This window comes from Corylus avellana, chromosome 9 (assembly GCF_965113065.1).
Source record: "Corylus avellana chromosome 9, dhCorAvel1.hap1.2, whole genome shotgun sequence".
Taxonomy (NCBI): domain Eukaryota; kingdom Viridiplantae; phylum Streptophyta; class Magnoliopsida; order Fagales; family Betulaceae; genus Corylus; species Corylus avellana.
Genome location: NC_142498.1, coordinates 2,372,493 through 2,393,071, shown reverse-complemented (window position 1 = coordinate 2,393,071; position 20,579 = coordinate 2,372,493). Strand labels below are relative to the sequence as shown.

Here is a 20,579-nt window from a genome sequence, read left to right as displayed (position 1 = left end):
TTTATTTGAAGTGTAAAACATTTCCCATTATCCATAATTTTTTTTTGTTTGTTTGTTACACTAAAGATCCAAAATTGTTTTGTGGAACAAAAAAGTGACAACATTAGGTTAGGTCCAAGTGTAAAACATTTGGCCAACTGACCTAGAGAATAGTCTTGGGCCAGATATAAAAGGCCCATCTCTCCCCTACCCTAGGGTTTCTCTTATACCAGGGTTTTCGCTCGCTTCCTCTCTCCTTGAGCATTTGCAGCGGCGACCTCCAACAGCGAAGATGGTACTCTCTCTCTCTCTCTCTCTCTCTCTCTCTCATTTGCTAATGAATTTTGTTGAAAAATGAGTGAGTTCTTGACATGGGTTTGGATGAATATGTATATATGCGCAGCCTTCCCACAAGACCTTCATAATAAAGAAAAAGCTGGCGAAGAAGATGCGTCAGAACAGGCCGATCCCCCACTGGATTCGGATGAGAACCGATAACACCATCAGGTCGATTACCCTCTTCACTTCCCAATTTTTTTTTTAAATTTTTTTTTTAAAATTTTTTGCTATAATATTTTGAATAATTTAAAGCTTTCTCTGAGTCTCTTTCAAATGCCAACGGTTCCTTTCGGTTTGTTTTCCTTCAGGTACAATGCGAAGCGCAGGCACTGGCGTCGCACCAAGCTCGGATTCTGAGGTGTTTGGCTGCCCTATACCTTTGCTTCATTACCTTATCAGTGTTAGGACTTTATATGTTTCGGAGCTTGATGTATTTTAGTTCTTTTAAGAACCCTATTGCAAGGAACTCGCAACAGTGCTTTCCCTGACATGTTTCAATGATTATTTACTGTTTTGAGGAATTTGAATTGATAGATTAATCTTGGTTTCTTCGTTTGGTACAATTTTCCTCTCTTTTGTGATTCTAGATAGATATCGATACCCAGCTCGATATTTGCAATTGCTATAACGTAGCACCTGTTTACTTTTAGAGTTCCATAGATATACATCAAATTTTGGAAAATGGGTCATCTTTATATATCATTCTGTGGGAGGTAATTATGTTTCTCTGTGCTGAATGCTTCATTATAAGTTGACTTTGGTGGTTCTGTAGCTTTTGTTCGTCTCTCACACACATTTTTTTTGTTTATTGGTTAAGTTACACACGCACCTCGTAGACATTTTTAGCTTTATTGGATTGAGAGTAGTGGTTTAGCCATGCAAAGTTATTGATTCAGACCATGATTTTTGTATTTCTTTCAGCTTCCTTGTCTCAAGCAACTTTGAAGAGCTGCTAATGAGATTTTAATTTGTATGTTTTTGTGATTTGGGACAATGGGTTAGTTATGGTTGCTTTTGATCCAGTTAAGATTATATACATAATGTATATGATAATTAATTAATTGTTTTTCTTTAAAAAAAGATGTATCTAAATATGTTGTTACGATAGCATAGTAATGCAAGAAACCATACTTTTATCTCAGTCTGTTGATGTGGCAATAACTATTAGCCCCTTTTTTTTTTTAATGGGCTAATTGACATTATCACTTCAGCAAAGCGAGATAGTAGTTGAATTGAAGTGTGGTTTCATGCATTACTCGCAGCTCCCGAATAACTTAGGCTTGATTTCTAGTTTTTTCTGTTTGCGGTTACAAATTAAGTTGGGAGTTTCCTCGATTTTGCTCTAATTGCAAAATTTGGATTTTGTATTTGGAGAAATAAGCTGAAATTCTGTTGGGGCTGAAACTTATGCTATCTCAAGAGGAGTGTTACACTCTCAAGGAGTGGCTGGAAAAATCACTATTGAATGAAATAATAAATAAAAGTACATATAGCATCCAATGATGATTTTCATTGTCATGTCAAGAAGAGCACTTAGGAGTATGTGTTGTATTTCTCCCATCTCAAACCATATTGGATTGGTGTTAAGATCCCATTTTCACCTCACCTCCCATCAACTGCATACACATTTTGAATTAAGAAGGATTAATTGCCATTTGTTTTGGTTGCTCATTTCTGCATTGAGTAATTTTATATACTACACCTTTGTTATACTTTTACCTTGCTTGGTTGATGTGTCACTATTAATCATTCATTTGATTTTGTTTTTTTTGAACTATGGCTTATCTAAGGGTTGATCGACAATGTCACATTAGCAAAGTAAGATAAAAATATGGTTTCTAGCATTTTATTTTTATGCATTTTGCTGTTTTCTTTTTCTTTTTTCAATTTAAATTTGATAACAAAAGATGTATGCCTTGTCTATAAATCTTATCCTTCCCCACCATGTATTGTGGTCCTTGTGGATGAGTGTTTTTTTATTTTATTTTTTGAAATTACACCCTACTTTCTCTGACTTGCACTCTATTCGCAATTTTCCTCCAAACTTTAAAAAGTTATAATCGGCTTCCTTTAATTACAGTTTAGATTAGATCCGACGGAAAATGCATAACTCGCGATACATGCAACTTAATTGAAAACAATAGATATTTTTATCATTTTTGCATTCATTGTTAGGATTTAACACAAAATTCTAATGAATGGGATAATTGAAAGAGGGTGTAAGTTGGAATTCCCCCATCACAAATAGTATCATGACTTATGATTGTCAATAACAGTATAAAGAAAAGAAGGTAAAATTGCTATAATAGGAATACGCAGCAGTAGAAATTCATAAACCCTGCAAGATCATACCTTGTTTTAACATATGCTCACGAAGCTTTGATTTCAGCAAGAACAGAATTAGTGAAGAAACTTTTCCATGATTCAATTAGAACTTCAATGCTTCATTTTTCATGAGCATGTTCAAGAAAGCTTCTTAAAAAGATAATGTTTTAATTATTAGTTAGTCTAAAAGTTTGTATGGGCAAAGTTCGAACTCAGAACTAGGGCTGTTAAGTGAGCGAAGCGTCTCGCGAGCAAGCTCGGGCTCGGCTCGCATAAGCTCGGCTCGTGCTCGACTCGAATATTAAATGAAGCACTTCATGAACACAAATCTTGGCTCGAATATTAAACGAAGCAAACTCGGCTCGACTCGGCTAAGCTCGTGAACAGCTCGTATAAGCTCGAGTGTGTATATATATATATATATATATATATATATATATATATATATATATATATAACTAAGTAATAGATAATTAATTATAAATCTCATAATTATTAAAACCTTAAAATTGCATTTATATTTAAGCGTTAGAGAATGAAAAATTCTAGACCATTCATGATGAAAGAGAGAGAGCAATCATTAAAAAAACCTCGATTCAATTAAAGCAGATCCAAACGAAAGGAAGAAGAATCAAGCAGAAACTATTGAGGGAGATTGCGAAAAGCATAAACTATTGATGAATCAAACAGACCCAAACACTATCACTACATGTTTGGTGAGTGAGAGTAAGAGAGTGGGAAATAAGAGTTCAAGTGGAAGATCCGTTGTGACTAGTGAGGGGGATTGAGAGAGAGACGTTAAAAAAATATTTTTTTGTAGGGGACGTTGTCCCAATGCAGTCTGAGTGCAACTTGTTAACTTGTCCCACATTGTTAAGAAAACATCAATCTCTAAGTTTGCTTATCTATAAAATGATGCATATCCTCTCTCTTTGAAACCAAATGCCTTGCTGCATTGACTCAGGCTCCATACTCGACTAGTCAGGCTAAGCAAATACTCATATGCAAACTAACTTCTTAAGCCGTTTAAGAGTACTTGAAGTTAAATTTTTTTTTTAAAACAAAAACATTAAATATAAGAGTCAGCTCGCGAGCTGGCTCGGCTCGACTTATTATTAGCTCGAGCTCGATTTTTTTGGCTCGCCCTTAAGCTCGACTCAAACTCGAGCTCGAGTAAAATTTAAACGAGCCAAGCTTGAACAAGGGAAGCTCGCTCAAGCTCGACTCGTTTACACCCCTACTCAGAACCCGAGTTTTGATGCTATTTTAAATCACGAATTATTCAAAAGTTTAAGCGGATAAAAAATAATTTATTTAATTATGTAATCAATATTTTAACACATAACATTGAAATCTATAGTCTTTAATGGGTATTTAGAACTCATAATATTACAGCACCAATCAACGATTTACCCCCACAACTCATAATATTACAGAACAAAAGTTATCATCATCGTCATGACAGCATAAATGAACATGGTAATCTATCTTCTGAGAAATGATATTTTCTTGCAGGGAAGAGCCATTAGGCAGAGACAAAGCAGCATCATTTGTTGTATTAATTCTCGTACCCTACAATTCTTGTCACCTTACAAAAGGAATGAGGAAGTACTCGGCATAGAACAACTGCAGAAGCAACATCATAAATCAATGTTGAGTTGATAAAATTTGTCTCTTTTAAAACCAACCTTGCAAATGAACTATGATCTTGGGTGAGAGAAAAAAAAAGTCTGGGTATCCCTAGAAACTAGATCAATATATTTGGCTGAATTTTTAATTAAAATAGTATGTTGGGTTTATGGGCTAGCAAGCCCACATAACCGAAATACTAAGCCAATCTAGGCCAAACGTTGACTCACTGACTAGGGTTAACAAAACAATTGAAGCACGGAATCCTCTCCCATACCACTTGGCCATTTTCGTGCCATATGGGCCATACGTATAACTACACCATGTGCCTCAAACCTTAAGTATAAGGCGTGCGGTAATGCGAACAAACATGAGATGAATCACCCTAAAAAGAATGATTATGCAGAAACTAGCGATAACCAGTTGAGAGTAGGTCACTATAAAATATAACACACAACCAAGTAAAAAAAACTTTTAGTCTCTTCCCAAAACTTTGTCCTATTTATTGCTAAATTATTCTCTAAACTATGATCTTGAGTGACAGAAAAAAGTCAAGCAATTGACTAGGCTACTGTTGTATCAAGTTGGATATCCCCTAGAAACTAGATCAATTCATTTGGCTGCAATTTTAATTAAAATAATCTGTTGGGTTTATGGGCTAGCAAGCCCTCATTACCAAAATACTAAGCCCATCTTGGCCAAACGTTGACTCACCGACTAGGGTTCAACAAACAATTGAAATACGAAATCCTCTCCCATACCACTAGGCCATTTTCGTGCCACATGGGCCATACTTATAACCAAACCATGTGCCTCAAATCGTAAGTATAAGGCGTGCAGTGGTGCAAACAAACGTGAGATGAATCACCCTAAAAAGAATGATTGTGTAGAAACTGGTGGTAAGCAGTTTAGAGCAAGTTACTATAAAAGATAATACACAACCTAGTCAAAAAAACTTTTGGTCTCTTCCCAAAACTGTCATATTTATTGCTAAATTATTCTCTAAACACTTTGTTGATTTAAGCATCAGAGTTATCTCTACCGGCCCACATCAACAAGCTCTTTTGCTTACTTTTTTTTTTTTTTTTTTTTTTTTTAAGGTACTTCTGATTGACATTCCGGCACAAGAGAAATTGTTCTAACCTAATCAAATTATAGTTATTTGTGAAGATTGTATTTTCTAGGATGAGTCAATGTCACATTATGTAAGAGATCTTCTCAAAGACAGTAAAAGCATCTGATTTAGATAATATCATTGCAATGACTTTCAAATAGCGCCTGAAAAAAATTTACTATGCGTTCCTCAATTACTACCATTTAAATGATGGGTTTGTTCTATTTGATGATTCGTTATTATAACAAGAAGAACAATTTCATCACCATGTATATTCCAAATTCCAAGAGAGCACCATTGTTGCATTGAATCACTCACCTTCCATATGAACATGTAAAAAGAAGTTACTGATTCTTTACTGGTAAGATCAACTGTTTGAGCTCGAACCCACAGGAAGGAAGCAAGGGCCAAATGCCCTAATGTCTGCAATAAAAAAAAATAAAAAAAATCAATAAATGGACACACAACATGCAAAAATAGTTGTCAATGCCCGAGAGGGTCCAGCTCAAATGGTTGACTCGTTTGGTTAATACTACGTGAACAGTTGTTTGATTCCTCATTCAACCATTTGGAGTTTACCCGGCAAGGATAGGTCACGAAGCGGCCTACCTTTAAGGGGTGCCACGTCATTAAAAAAAAGTTGTCAAGGTACAGTACATACAGTAACAAGCTTGCTTGGAAGGAATGATGAAGAAGCCCCTGTCACCACAGCAGCCCCGTATGCCATTGATAGCATGTTAACACAAAGCCAAAATACCTATCAAGAACATCACAGTACATGTAAGGCAATATTTCAAGGTTTTTTAAATTTTTTTTTAACATGTGCTCCACATGGTTTCACTTGAGATCAGGTATCAGGGAAAGAAAGGAATTTTTTTGGAAACACTACAATTAGTTGGGTTGCAGGTTTGTGAACATCCCAAATTTTCTTGTCTTCTCCATCCTCTTCTAGGAAACCAAACAGAGAGTAAGGAAAATGCAATAATCTAAGTAATATTCATATACTGACCTTTTCTTGACCCAGCTTAACACTGAATGATTGAATGCCAAACTCTCTATCACCATCGACATCAGGTATGTCCTGTCAGAATGCCAACAAGATGTTAGATGTATATCAATAACCATAAAATATATGCAGCATGATGACATACACAAGTGATTTAAATTTTCTGAACAAAAAAGAAAAAGAAAGATACTGCAGCAAACTAGATAAACAATGGCTGCAGTGAAAGATCCATAAAAATCGGTTTATTCCCTTTTATATTCCATAGCATCTGAAGGCACAATCCCTGGCTCTTTAATGGAGCTCTTCATCACCTCCAGATTATAGTAAGAATCAGGAACTTTTGAATGGTGATTTGTATTCGTAGTTTGCTAATTTCTCCTCTAGTATCCGATGGATATATATATTTGGAAATTCCTTGACTTGATATCTTATCTTAAGGAACATATGCAGAGTATCTTATTCAAACTCTCAAAATCAACAATTCACTATGAAGAACGCTTAAATGGAATTGCCTGGTAAAATTCTAATTCCGACTAACCTTGAATAATGCAATGACAGCAGAGAAGAAGCACATGAAAGTTGCAGCAAAGACCAATGATTTTGTTATCATGACTGGTCTACCAAGCACGTATGTCTGCAGTTATGGCACCACTTTTATATGTTGATCAAGAATGGAAGAAGAAACTCAATCGGGAATGCCAAATTCGAATTTGAAATAACAAGAACAAACTCTCTTCATCAAAGATAGTAGTCAAAGTGCCATTTTGATTGCACACTGAGTCACCTATAAATTGAAGAAGCTGTACATACCTGGATGTGTAAAAAGAAAGCAAGTTGAACAACAACAGCCCTCACAATAAGGATGCAAGTTGCAGCAAGAAATGCGTGCCTCTTCCATCTGAGCAAAGGAAGCTACAACAGAGAAAGAGATAGAGACAAACTTTGATCAAATTATTCACAATACATTGCTACTGAGTTTGTTAGGGAACCAGCTGATATTCTTCCCACACACACGCCAAAAAAAAGAAATTTCAGTTCAATTTAAATCACTTAGATGTATCTGAGTTTGTTTTATACTAAATTGTCTTCTAGTTATATTGGAAGACTAGGTCTTTTGTTATATTAGTTTTGGTTGATTGTCTTTTCTTGAACTTAATACCACACAACAAACAGAAAGGGCATATAGGAAACTTACTTCAATGGAATATGCACTCCCAAGCAGAAAACTCACGAGAAGTGCAGCAAAAAGTGGTGGTGATTTGAAGATGATCCCCATAGCAAAACTCTGAAAAATAACACCAACAGAATTGATATGTGAAAATTTTTTGGAAGCCACATGTACTCTGATTGCTACTCACATGCCTGCCTGTTGATCAATTAAATTTTCTATAAGCTTAAGTTATTGGAATAACTGGTGATTTAACAATGTCAACTAACCATCGCTAAACATGTTGCAACGATCGTAATTCCGGTTCCCATCGAGAAGTCACCGGAAGCGATAGGGAGATTAGGTTTGTTAACCTGCAAAATTGTAAAGAAAAGACTGATAGCAAGCACAAGATGGGTGCCAAATATATGGAGCATGTATATTTCAATGGGGGCAGTCATGCAATGTAGTCTCAACATGACAACAACACAACCTTAGAATTTGTCAGTAGGATAAATGTCTTTTTTTTTTATTTCAGTTTACTCTAGTGTATGTGCTGCATCTACTGATATTAAGTACCTTGTCTATTTCAACATCGAACAATTGATTCAAACCCACAACGTAAATGTTCATGAACATTGAGGGTACCAATGCCTGAGACAACAGGAAAACAAGAAAAAAAATGTTAATTTGGACATGATCAACACAGGCAAGTTCTTCTCTACATAACCAAACCCTGTACCTTCAATAAACCCATAAAGAATGTGGGAGAAAGATCCGCAATTGTTTCTAAAGGAAGAAGAGAAACCGATAATATCCCTGCAATCTGACAAACAGAAGTGGGCAAAATTTAATAACCCTGTTCAATTTCTTGTCTTCTCTCAGCAAAAATCCAATCTTTTTATCAAACGGTGCATGTATGGAATCACTCACCGTGCCAATCACAGTGTGAGGACGAGAAAACAAGTAGAAAGCTTCCAATTGCTTAGAAAGCAGATTAACAAAGCTCGTCGAATTGTCATCCTCTGGTTTTGATGAATATTCATGCTTGCTTGTGATAGCATGCCGGCATTTATTGGCCATGTCACCATCTTTTCTGATGCTTATGCTCTCATGGCTTCTGATATCATCTGCCAAAGAAGCAAATATTCTGGAAGAACTTGTGGGTCGGCGCCATTCGATGGACTTCCTTCGGAGCTGCTTCACTGAAAACACTTGACATTGAACAACACAACCTAAACAAGTTGGAAGACAACTCAGGTTGTTGGCGTACAAAGTGGAGGAAACCATGAAAACCATTTACGTAATCACTTCTGGCACATAGAGATTGGCAAACCAAAATAACTCTTTTTTTTTTTTTTTCCTCTTTTTTTCTTCAAACAAAAGACTAAGGAAGAAGCTTTAACCTCCTTCCGTAAGAGGAGGAAAGTATGCTTAGCTGCCCCCACTTTAAACGGAGCTTCATGGTTATATACACATGAATGAGATAGATTTTGAGTCGGAGACCGTTTATTCCTTAATTAATTCTGTCTATTTTTTGTTCCGAGAGTTGTTAAATCCAATGATAATATTTGAAGTGTAATGTTATTTAATGATAATATTTGAAGAATCATGTTATTTAATTGATTGATATACGACTGTCATATAAAGATAATGTAGCAGTAAAAATTAACCATTGGACCAATAAGGGCTTAATAAGAGCATCTCCAACAGTAAGAGGTATTCTACCTAGTCAAAAAACACAATTTTCTATTTTAACTACTCATTTTTTAATACCAATTCCAACAGATTCTTTATTTCATTCTCAATTTTTTTTAAATATTAGTTTTTAATCTTTTTTTTTTTTTTTTTTTGGATCCGAGACCGCTTTTGCATCATCTTGTAAATTGCAATAGAATTGATTCACGCAGCATACCTATATGTTATTTTTATTTTTCCATTTTTAATTTGTCAATTATATGCATGTTATTCAAATTTTTTTTTTGGAGTTTTAGGGATTCAAAAGTCTTGAATTTGTATCATAAATTCATGAACAAAGAAGAGAGAAGAGAGAGAAACGTTGAGAGAGGGAGAGAAGAGAGAGAAATATTGAGGGAGAGATTGAGAGAGAGAAGAGAGAGAAAATAATGTGGAAATTAATATTATTTTCAACAATCTAGTGTGCTACAGTGAATAATAATATGAAACTATTCACTATAGCAGTTAAGGTATAATAGCTAATATAAAGCTATTCTGTTGGAGCAAAAAAAAGGATAAAAATAGTTAAATGTAACTAATATCTTCCTTTTAGCTACACTGCTGGAAATGCTTTAAGAAAAAAAAAAATCAATAGTTGATTTTTACTACCACGTCATCCAAATTATATAGAGAAGAGTAGGAGCCAAAATTCTTTCCAAACTGACGTGTCAAGAATTTTAAACATCCTAGATGGGCTCATATAAAGAATTTTAAAATTCTTTTTTTTTCTAGAATTTTACCATATTTATAAATTGACATATTAGTCTACATGATACTTATCATATTAGCCTCTAAAATGTGAACTGCACGAAGCAGTTCATGTGACGTATTTTTATAAAAAATAGACTAACGGCTGCGTGAGTTTGCAAGAGAGCTGTAGTATTCTATATCTAAAATTCCTAGAGGTCTCTAATTTTTGTTTTTAAATGAGTAATGCTACATTACAACAGCTATTTTTAAATAGTTGAAAAAAAAGTCTTAGGCGCAGTTCTTGCATTATTCTTTTTAAATTAAATTATTCAATTTTTTTTTTCATCTTAAATGACATGTGCATTTATCACATGTGACATATAAAATTGTTGTAAAATCTTAATGATTTGATTTGAAAATAATTAATGAGCTAGGATATAGAATTGATTCCCTAGAAATGTCCTAATCCCTGTGAACCCTAATATATATATATATATATACCGAATAGAATTTTAAGACACCAAACCTAAGATATCGAAGTTGACCAAGAAAAGGAACAAGGCCTAAAATGTTGTAAACCTAACTTTGTACTACATTTAATTTCTGAGAAATGCTCAAGTCACAACACTTTGGCTCCATGTATGCCATGTTCATGTTTAGCTACATTAGGTGCTTATGCGTATACAACTAAGAGTATAATGAACGGGGATACCCTGCAATTAGAGTAATCAAATTTTATTAAAATTCGCACCATTTGTGAAAAGAGAGTTGCAAAATCTACTTACCTTGAGCAGCTTAAAATGTAGGGCTCACTTATTCAAGACAAGTGGACGAGTGAAGTTGATAAACAAAAGTCTTTACTTTCTGTGTATTTTTATTAATTAACATAGATTTTATTGCATCCCACTTTGCATTTGGAAATTAATGAACAGTTTAATTTGGTATATACGCTGCTCATTTATAGTTGGAATATGTATACATACCTTTGAAAAATGCACCAACCAGCTTGATCATAGTTGGGATTTCTAATTATAAAATAGTCATCAGGTTAAGTAGTAGAAAAAGATTCAATTTTAGGGTTGTCATATCCCATTGAAAGGCTACCTAACTAAGACTTGGTTGGATTTTTGAAAAAGACAGCTGGTGTTATCTTAATAATAGGAAGTTTGAGGGCATCCTGTCATTATGCATAGTTTTTCATAGCTATCTCTTGACAATATGAATATATACAATTAAATAAGTGAAATTTAATGTAAGAGTAATACTACATATTATACTCTCATTACACCCTTATCTCACCAAATAGGATCCTCTCCAATCCATAATGGATTGGAAAATATCCAATTCATGACTGACATCTGTCCTCATAATAAAAGAATAATAATAAAAAAGAATGGGTTGGCGGGCCATCCCATTTTAGGTAAGCCACCCTCAATGGCCAACCAGGGGGTGGCCGAACCACCCCCATGGTGTATGGGGGTGGTTCGGCCACCCTCAACTTGCAAAATGGGGGTGGCCAAACCACCCCAAAGAGCCTTGAGCCACCCCCGATGGCCCTAGGAAGCCACCCAAACCAACCCTAAACTGATCGGTTTGGGTTGGCTTCAACCACCCCACACACACACACACACACACACATATATATATATAAGGTTGGCCATTGGGGGAGGCCGAACTACCCCTAAGGGCTATGGGGTGGCCGAAACCACCCCAATGCTCACTGAGGGTGGCCAAGCCACCCCTAAGGCTCTTGGGGGTGGTTCAGCCACCCCATTTTGCAAGTTAGGGGCCGGGTGGCCAAACCACCCCATAGGAATTAAGGGTGGCTCAAGCCACCCCTGTCCAAAATGGGGTGGCCGCCATTCCATTCTTTTTTATTTTTTATTTTTAACTTTAAATGATTTTTTTATTATTATTAAGACATATGTCTCATTTGTGGCCTTAAGATTTCTTTTAAAAAAAATTCTAGCCATGAACTGGATATTGTTCAGTCCATAATGGACTGGAGAGGATTCAAATCCCTATCTCACTAGGTTAATGTGGCCGTGACCATCAACCATTTGAATTTGAATTTTTTTTTTAATTTATTTATTTATTTTTATTTAACAATGGCTTATGGACATGAGTAATGCTAGAAGTTCTCCTCATGTCCCTCCAAAATTTACATGGCTTTAAAATTATCATTAGATTTGTGATAGATCACTATTGAATTTTGATTTAACGATGATTTTAAAAGTTCCATCAATCCTGAAGAGACACAAGAGAGTCATGCATGTGAAATTGTGAATGACATTTAGCATTAATCTGATGGGACACTGCCACTTCAACTGAGTGAGATCGGGGTGTAGTATTTAACATAATTTAGACCATGAAATAAATCTCTCCATTTTTTCCACTTCAGGTATATATTCATGCTTGATGTCCTGAGTATATCCTTTGTTCATGGAAACAAGAGAAACATATATCCCTTGTTCTAGAATTGGGTTTGCCGAATGCCGAGTAGAAAAACAAGAAGATACAATTGTGTCAATCATGCTTCTCTCTCTCTTCTTGTAAAGAGGGGATCAATATTGCAAAAAACGTTTCTCGAAAATTCCTTTTTATAAGGGGGAATGCTACGTGTTTTTTTGGTAATTTTTTGGTATTCTCTTGGTCATATGTAGATATTATTTTCTAAAACCCGGGTGAGAGAAATAAAAGACCGTTTCTTTTTCGGTTTTTTAAAAAATAAAATATATATATAAGATCAAGAGAACACTAGGGAAATACAAGGTGAACACCTAGTATTTTACTTTTTATAATTGAAAAATGCTAAGCATATAGCAATACTTAATGGAGAGCTCAACAATGGGCCATTTTTTATTTATTTTTTTAATTAAAAAGGGTAGGAAGGGGTGGCTAATTGTGGGAAACGGATCATCTCCCGTCCATTTAGGGCTGGAAAGTATCCAGTTAAAGGTTAAGATTTATTTTCAAAAATCTTAAGGTCCCAAATGGGACACCAGTCCCACTACTAAAATAATAAAAAAAAATATTATTTATAGTTTAAAAAACAAAAAAACAAAAAAATAAAGGGTGGCTAGCCACCCATAGGTGGTGGCAGAAGCCACCCCATGGCCCTTGGGGGTGGCCGAACCACCCCCAAGGGCCAAATAAAAAAAAAATAAAAAAAAAGTGATCTAGGCCACCCCATTTTTGCCCTAGGGGCCACTCTAGATCAATTTTTTTTTTTTTTTTTTTTTTTTTTTTTTGCTCTTGGGGGTGGTTCAGCCACACCTAGGGTGGCCGGCCACCCCCGAACCACCCCCTATGCCACCCCTTATTTTTTATTATTTTGTTTTTAAAAATTTTTTTTAAAAAAAACTATAAATAATATTTTATTATTATTTTAGTAGTGGAATAGGTGTTCCATTTGGAGCCTTATGATTTATGAAAAGAATCTTAGCCTTTAACTGGATACTCTCCAGTCCATTTAGGACTAGAGAGGACCCGTTTCCCTAATTGTGGTTACTCTATTTAGGCGTAACCATGGTAACACCTACTCGTTAGGAATTGCTCAAGAGAGGCCTAGATAGTGAACAATCGCAGACACTCCCTCTAGATCAACTGAGCCATATCCTCACTCAGCTCCATTAGGAGCTCAATAGGACCTAAGATGATTCACACTAATAAGAAGTAAGCGATATCCATTTCGGGTTTGGAACTCACTCTCTAGCACGTGTCTAACCACATGAAAATTTTAGCAATGGTTTCATCTGATATTTATTCCAAGCCCCCACAATTTTTTTGGAAATCTTAGTTATGATGGAAAATGATAGTGCTAATTGTGCATGCAAATTGAAAACAAAGCCTTGGCTCTGCCCTCAACCCTCATATATTGATTATTACATTCGTGCGAGAGTATATAGAATGAAAAATAGAGTCCCAAGAAACCAAATCGCCATACTTTGATCTTACGCTAAAAATTATCTGGAATTTTGGTATTATACTCATATTTACTAATTACAATAATATGCTTGTGATTTTATTTTTTATCCTCTTTTTTGTGATTTAATTTTCCTTAGTTATTTTACCATTTTCTTTAAAAAAAAAAAAAAAAATTGTTGTTAGAGATATTATAGCTTTTACTACAATGATCTCCTTACAAATTCATATGATAGTATTTTAATGGTAAAAAAAAACAAACAAAAAAATCAAGTAACAAAATTTAACAAGAAAATTTAATTGTTTGTGAATTTATAAAATATTTGCAGTGAAAACTATAATACCCTCAAATATTTTTCATTAAAAAAACAATCTAGATCATGTTAGTTCCTAAACCCTAAGGAGTAAATTGGGAGCTAATTGCAAATTAGGCAAACCACGTGAAGTGGATTTGCATTTTTTTTCCTAAATCAAATGATAATATTTGAAGAATAATGTTATTTAGTAAACTACTATAAGACTACTATTTAATTGAGATGATGTGATAATAAAAATCTACATTTGAATTAACAACAACTTCAAAAAAAAATAATCAATAATTGATTTTCACTACCACGTTATTCCAATTGTATGTCAACGTATTTGAATCCAGGGAATTTCCTTCTCCATTTGGCACATATTATTCAATATGGGTGTATTTTTTATTGATGTTTCGTGTGCGAACATATCAAAAAAAAAAAAAAAAACACGCACAGAGTTAACAATTTCGTGTACATGTAATGTATATGTCACATGTGATAAATGCTAAGGTGGTAAAATCTTTAATGATTTGATTTGAAAATAATGGTTAGGATATAAAATTGATTCCCTAGAAAATATCATAATCCTTGCAATTAGCAACACCAACCTCTCCAGTTGACCGGTTCCCCTTCCATAGGGGTATAATTGTCCAAACAAAGTGAAAAGACGATTATACTCCTGATATGTTAGGAATATTTTTGTTTTTTTTTTACCTTTTTTAGGAGAGAAAAATATTTTCAATATAACTAACTGAATATTCTTCAGTTCATTTAATCTGAAGAGGATCCTAATTCCTACAATTGAGGTTGAACCGATCTAACCATTAGAAATAAATAAATGTTTGACAAAAAGAAGGCAGGATTATTCTCTCGGCCTTAATTTAACTACCAAATAGAGTTTTAGGACACCAACAAACCTTGGAACTCGAACTTTTAGTTTAAGTGTAAAATTATAAAAAATAAAAAATAAAAAAAATTTGGGGAGGGGGGGGCAATATTTAAATTTTAAATGTCTATTTAAAAAATAAATATATATTTTTTTGGGAACCACCTTATAGCTTGGGGGAAGTGGGCCAAATGGTGGTTCCGCCTCTGAACCTCCGATATCGATGTTGACCAAGAAAATGTTGTAAACCTAACTTTGTAGTACATTTAATTTCTGAGCAATGCTCAAGACACATCACTATAGCTACATTAGGTGCTGATGTGTACACAATTTGCGAGTTTTACTAAAATTCAAACCATCTATGAAGAGAGGACTGCAAAGCTCACCTATTTTGAACGGCCTAAAATGTGAAACTCATTTTCCCATGGGACGTGAAGTTGATTAAGGGAAGTCTACTTTGTTAAACAATGAACTTTCTGCATATTTATAACTGTTAAATGTGTTAAAGTGTTGATTAAATTATTAAATTTACTTTTTTTTATCAACTTAAGCACTTAGGAAAATTGTAATTTAACATCGTATCAGAGTCAAATGTCATGAGTTCGAATTTTGACTTTGTCATTTACTCTATTTCAATTAAATATTACATGTGTTGAATATCACCTATTAAAAGTGAGTACACACATGAAAGAGAGCAATAAAGTATTGATTAAATTATTTAATTTACTTCTCACTATCGGCTTAAGCTTGTAAAAAAAGTGGTGATTTAACAAATTTGTTTTCGATTACTGTTTTGAATTTTAATTATCAAATATTCAACCGGTTAAAGAAGAAAAAGATTCAATTTTAGGGTTGTCATATAACATTTGAAAGGCTCTCTAACAAAGAGCATTCATATTGAATTCTTTAATTTTTTTATTTATTTTTTTTTTTTAATTTAACTCTAAAAATCTATTTTTGATGTTGTAGCTAGCCACTTTTCAAAACCTCTAATTGTCAAACTTTCTAAATATTTAAGAAAAAATACGCATATCCCCCTTAAACTACCACCCTATTGTCAATGGGGGAATGGTAGGTGCTCTCGTGACGTCCTCTTAATCCTAAGTGGATATTATTTTTTAAAAAAAGCAAAAATAAAATTAGCATTTATTTCTCTCACTTGATTTTTAGAAAATAATATCTACCTAGGACTAGGAGAACATCAGGATAACACTATAAGAGCACCTAACATTTTCCTAACTTTAATGCTCAACTGGTATGGCATATCAATGTTGTACATGAATGCATTGAATTCATTAAGTGATGGCAATCAATTAATGTTGTAGCAGCACATTCAAGAAAAATTAGATTTGAAAAAAGAAAGATGTTTTGAAAATTAAGTGCAATGAGTATTCAATTCCCAAGAAAACACTAGTTGAACACCTAACATTTTTTTTAACTTTAATGCTCAACTGATATGACATATCATAATGTTGTACACGAATGCATTGAATTCTTTAAGTGATGGCAATCAATTAATGTTGTAGCAGCGCATTCTAGAAAAATTAGATTTGAAAATTCAAGTGTAATGGGTATTCAATTCCATAGAATTCAATTCAATTCATTTAGTTGAATTCTTCTTTAATCCAAAATGAACTGGAGAATATCCAGTTTATAGTTAGGATTTCTTCTTAAAAATCTTAGAGTCACAAATAAGACACATGTCCTAAAAATATATATATATTAAAAATAATAATAATAATAATAAAATAAGGGGTGGTTGGCCACCCCATCTTGGCCATAGCGGGTGGCCGGACCACCCCATTTTAGCTCAATGGCTGGCTAGGGGTGACCAGACCACCCCATGGCCAAACTAAAAAATATATATATATCATTTGGCCATTGGGGGTGGCCGGACCACTCCCTTTGGTCCTGTGAGTGGCCTCGGCAACCCCAGACCAACCCTTGGGGGTGGCGGAAGATCGGCTGTTTGGGGTGGCATGCCCTTGGGGGTAGACCACCCCAAAGGGCCAAATAATTTTTTTATTTTTTTTATTTATTTTTATTTTTTTAGATTTGGCCCTTGGGGGTGGGCGAAGCCACCCTAAACAGCCGGTCTGTGGTAGCCGTAGCCACGCTCAGCCCCCAACTAGGATAGTCCGGCCACCCCATCACCTCTTAATTTTTTATAATTTTGTTTTTATAATTATTTTTAAAATATATATAATATTTTATTATTATTATTATTATTATTATTATTAATGGGACAAATATCATATTTATAGCCTCAGGATCTCTCTAAATCTTTCTAGAGAGATCTTGACTATTAACTAAATATTCTGCAATTCAAAATGTACTATTGATGATCATGTTCCAAGTTTGAGGGCATCGCGTCATTATGGATAGCTTTTCATAACTATTTTGGCCATAAAAGCTTTTCATAACTTTGAGGGCATCACGATGATGGACACAAACACATCAGTTTAGTAGAATAGAGATATAATATTTAGAGAAATGCTACGGTTCTCAAAAAAAGTTTCTAAAATTTGCTCCCTAAATGATATGTAACAATCCTATGTAATCTATTATTTTAATAAATGTATCATCATCTCATGAAAATAACACATCATTTGTAAAGCAAATTTTGAAAATTTTTGTTGAGAAGCGTAACGTAGCATTCCTATAATATTTAACATAATTTAGACCATAAAATAGATCTCTAGCATTTAGCATCGGGTTCTTCTTTCACTATCACCTCCCAAGTTACTGATTCCAGTTGAACCAATCTTAAATATATTACCTGCAATGACGGCACCAACAACTTACTTGGAAAAATATAAACAAAGTCTACAATAAGCATAAATGACAATCTTTAGCGCTGGCAGCAAGCATGTTAAATAAGTAATATATTGACTTTTTACAGAGAAAATATAATGTGAACACCGAGGAAGAATACACTTAACTTTTTTTTTTCTTTTTTTTTCCAAGCAAAAAAGGAAGGAGGGGTGTGCCCGTTGGGAACTGTTTAGGAGGAGTCTAGATAATAAAAATTGCAGGCATTACTTTAAGATTAATTGAGTCATAACCTGACCCAGGTCCACTAAGACATTTGTGATTTCTAGGGCGACTAATACTATGTAAGTTTGTATGAGTGATTTTTCATTGTGAAGAGTCGAACCTACAACCTAGCAGGTACCCAAACCTGATGAGAATTTTATTGAGACCATGGTAGAAAGAATACACATTTGATGTGCTGCAAACCGATTTTTTTTTTACAGAAAATATCAATGAATTAAGAATGACAAAATAATGCTATGGATTATACAAATGCATTCCAATTTCGAGGTAGGCTAAACTAAGCATAAACTATATATGCATACTATTGCTTTCTTGGAATTCCTTGATTACGACTGATTTTACGTTCTCAGATGTTGTTTCCTAAACGGGCCTACAGCTATACCCAATTTTTTTTTTTTAACATGTATGTATAAAGAGAGAAAAATAAATAAGAGAAATTAGAACTAGTAATATTTGCTTCATGAACATGGTCTTTGGTCGATTAAACTACCCCTTAAAATTATACACGATATAAGTATATTTCCTTCTATTTCTACAAAGGGGGAGTCAATTCGATGCCATTTCAGACCTGAATATACTATAAAACATCTACGTGCTCTAAAGGATTTTAATTATTATTTGTAATATATTATAAAACTATATACAGATTACCCTATTATTAACGGCTTTCGTCAATTCTTATAACCACTAATCACGACCAACCTATGCAATCACGTGGTTATTGGTTATCAGTTATTAGCACTGAATAACTGTAACACTCCATAGATTAATTAACTAGTAATTAATTTCACGGTTCGTCTCACAGCTCTATTCCTCGAGGAACAAGACTCAGGGACCTCTACTCCTCGAAAACAAAGGATGCTAAACAACGGAAACAAAAGATTCTATAAACATTAATCATTACAACCAGAGCGACTATTAAGGAACATCAAAGCAGCTGAAATTACACTATACAAGTCATCATCTTTATAAGGGATTCATGCTATACTTTAATATGCAAACATGCATAAAAGCTCTAAGTCTATAGCATAACTCAAAAGTACTAGTTACCATGAGTATCTGCCTAAGCTTGTAATAAGTCCTTAAGCATCTCCCGGGTCGAATCCTCCAAGATAACCGAATGCTTCGTAGTATCCATCTCTGCTAAACTATCTATAACTGCATAGTTCTACATATGGAGAAAAAAAGAAAATAATACAAGGGTAAGTCCAACGACTTAGTGAGTATAAATGCACATGACATTCCCGTCATTAAATGGTGAACTTAGTTGTTGATAAAGCACATGCAACGTTATGACAGTTTATCATGGATGTAATATAGATATAATATGCATATAATCATGAGTAACAGTAATAGTTCAATCGTATGGTCTACTCGAAATATTACTCCTCATTTTCAATAGGATTAGCGTTGTCCCGAGGGATCTGTAGTACAACACCGGTGCCCCGGATATTGCACGCTACCATACATAACATTAGTGGCACGACCGAGTCTGACCTTGGGTGACCAACACCACTAATGATGTCTGTCCTATAGTGACCATCTATAGAGAATGGTTGTGCCTTGGTCACGAAACCATTAGATCCAAAGCGCACATACATACATTTGACCATAACGTTAACATGTATAGTAAGCCCATGACCATTATCCCGCACGTATCGGTGTACCATGTCATACGATGCAATTATACCGCATAGTTTTACAAGCCTCATTGTTATCTTATTAATCAACATACATTTTCGCAAAAGAAAGTTTATAGTAGTTCCAAAATGTATTTTATGAGAGTTGTAAAATATGTATGTTTGATACATATAAAATAGAAGTGTAATGCATGAAAAGTAACAACAAACATCCATGTGAGTTTGTACTCACCTGGGTCGTAAGGTTACTTCGCAAAATTCCCTTGAAGCTCTATAACCTCGAATACTGAGAAAAGACCTATCATTAGTTTTAAATTCAACTAAAATGAACCTAGAATATGAAAACAGAGGTTATCGGATGACTGGCCAAAGTGGCGTTTCCTGGAACGCTTTTGACTGTATGTCCGAGCTCGTGGTCGTACGTCCACTCAGAGAGTTTCAAGTAGAACCTCATTTGGTTCAACCGTCCTCCTATTCTCCCAAACTAACTCTAAAGCTACCAAAATGATATCTAGTTCCTATCTCAAAACAACACCTCCATGTAAAAGAAAATAAGCCCAACAAAAATTAAACGCTAACCCATGCTTAAACTAAGATTAAGGGCAACAACGTAACTAAAAGTTACAAATTATCAAATAAGCTAACTATGGATAATCACTTAGACAGCATAACAACTATGTAACAAGCTAGGCTTAGAAGGTTATCTCCTTGAAGCCAAAAACCTCCAAGAATCACTCGTATTTATAGCAGAGGGCGCTACCAACTGTTCTGAAAAGTAACGGACGTCCGGTACTATAGGGGCGTACA

General features: G+C 34.5%; 2 protein-coding genes across 2 annotated transcripts; one reads left to right on the top strand and one right to left on the bottom strand.

The window, feature by feature from the left end:
• The first annotated feature begins 143 nt into the window (after window positions 1-143).
• Window positions 144-870, top strand: LOC148583576 (large ribosomal subunit protein eL39-like). The gene is made up of 3 exons (XM_088510602.1): window positions 144-274; window positions 383-486; window positions 627-870. The coding sequence occupies exons 1-3, from the start codon at window positions 272-274 to the stop codon at window positions 673-675; spliced, it is 156 nt and encodes a 51-aa protein (XP_088366728.1). The 5' UTR covers window positions 144-271; the 3' UTR covers window positions 676-870.
• Window positions 871-3,943: 3,073 nt separating this feature from the next.
• On the bottom strand, window positions 3,944-8,903 carry LOC132190365 (homogentisate phytyltransferase 1, chloroplastic). The gene is made up of 11 exons (XM_059605335.2): window positions 8,473-8,903; window positions 8,282-8,365; window positions 8,119-8,193; window positions 7,830-7,913; window positions 7,588-7,677; window positions 7,203-7,304; window positions 6,931-7,026; window positions 6,396-6,467; window positions 6,048-6,143; window positions 5,705-5,809; window positions 3,944-4,269 (listed from the first exon to the last, which is right to left on the bottom strand). The coding sequence occupies exons 1-11, from the start codon at window positions 8,836-8,838 to the stop codon at window positions 4,228-4,230; spliced, it is 1,212 nt and encodes a 403-aa protein (XP_059461318.2). The 5' UTR covers window positions 8,839-8,903; the 3' UTR covers window positions 3,944-4,227.
• Between the last annotated feature and the right edge of the window lie 11,676 nt (window positions 8,904-20,579).

Excerpts from the sequence above, each read along its gene's own strand:
- LOC148583576 (XM_088510602.1), top strand. Across the intron at positions 487-626 it reads AGAACCGATAACACCATCAG|GTACAATGCGAAGCGCAGGC; the intron begins GTCGATTACCCT and ends GTTTTCCTTCAG.
- LOC132190365 (XM_059605335.2), bottom strand. The coding sequence starts at position 8,838 with ATGGTTTTCATGGTTTCCTCCACTTTGTACGCCAACAACCTGAGTTGT. Across the intron at positions 7,914-8,118 it reads TCGATGTTGAAATAGACAAG|GTTAACAAACCTAATCTCCC; the intron begins GTACTTAATATC and ends ACAATTTTGCAG. Across the intron at positions 7,678-7,829 it reads TTGCAACATGTTTAGCGATG|AGTTTTGCTATGGGGATCAT; the intron begins GTTAGTTGACAT and ends GTTATTTTTCAG.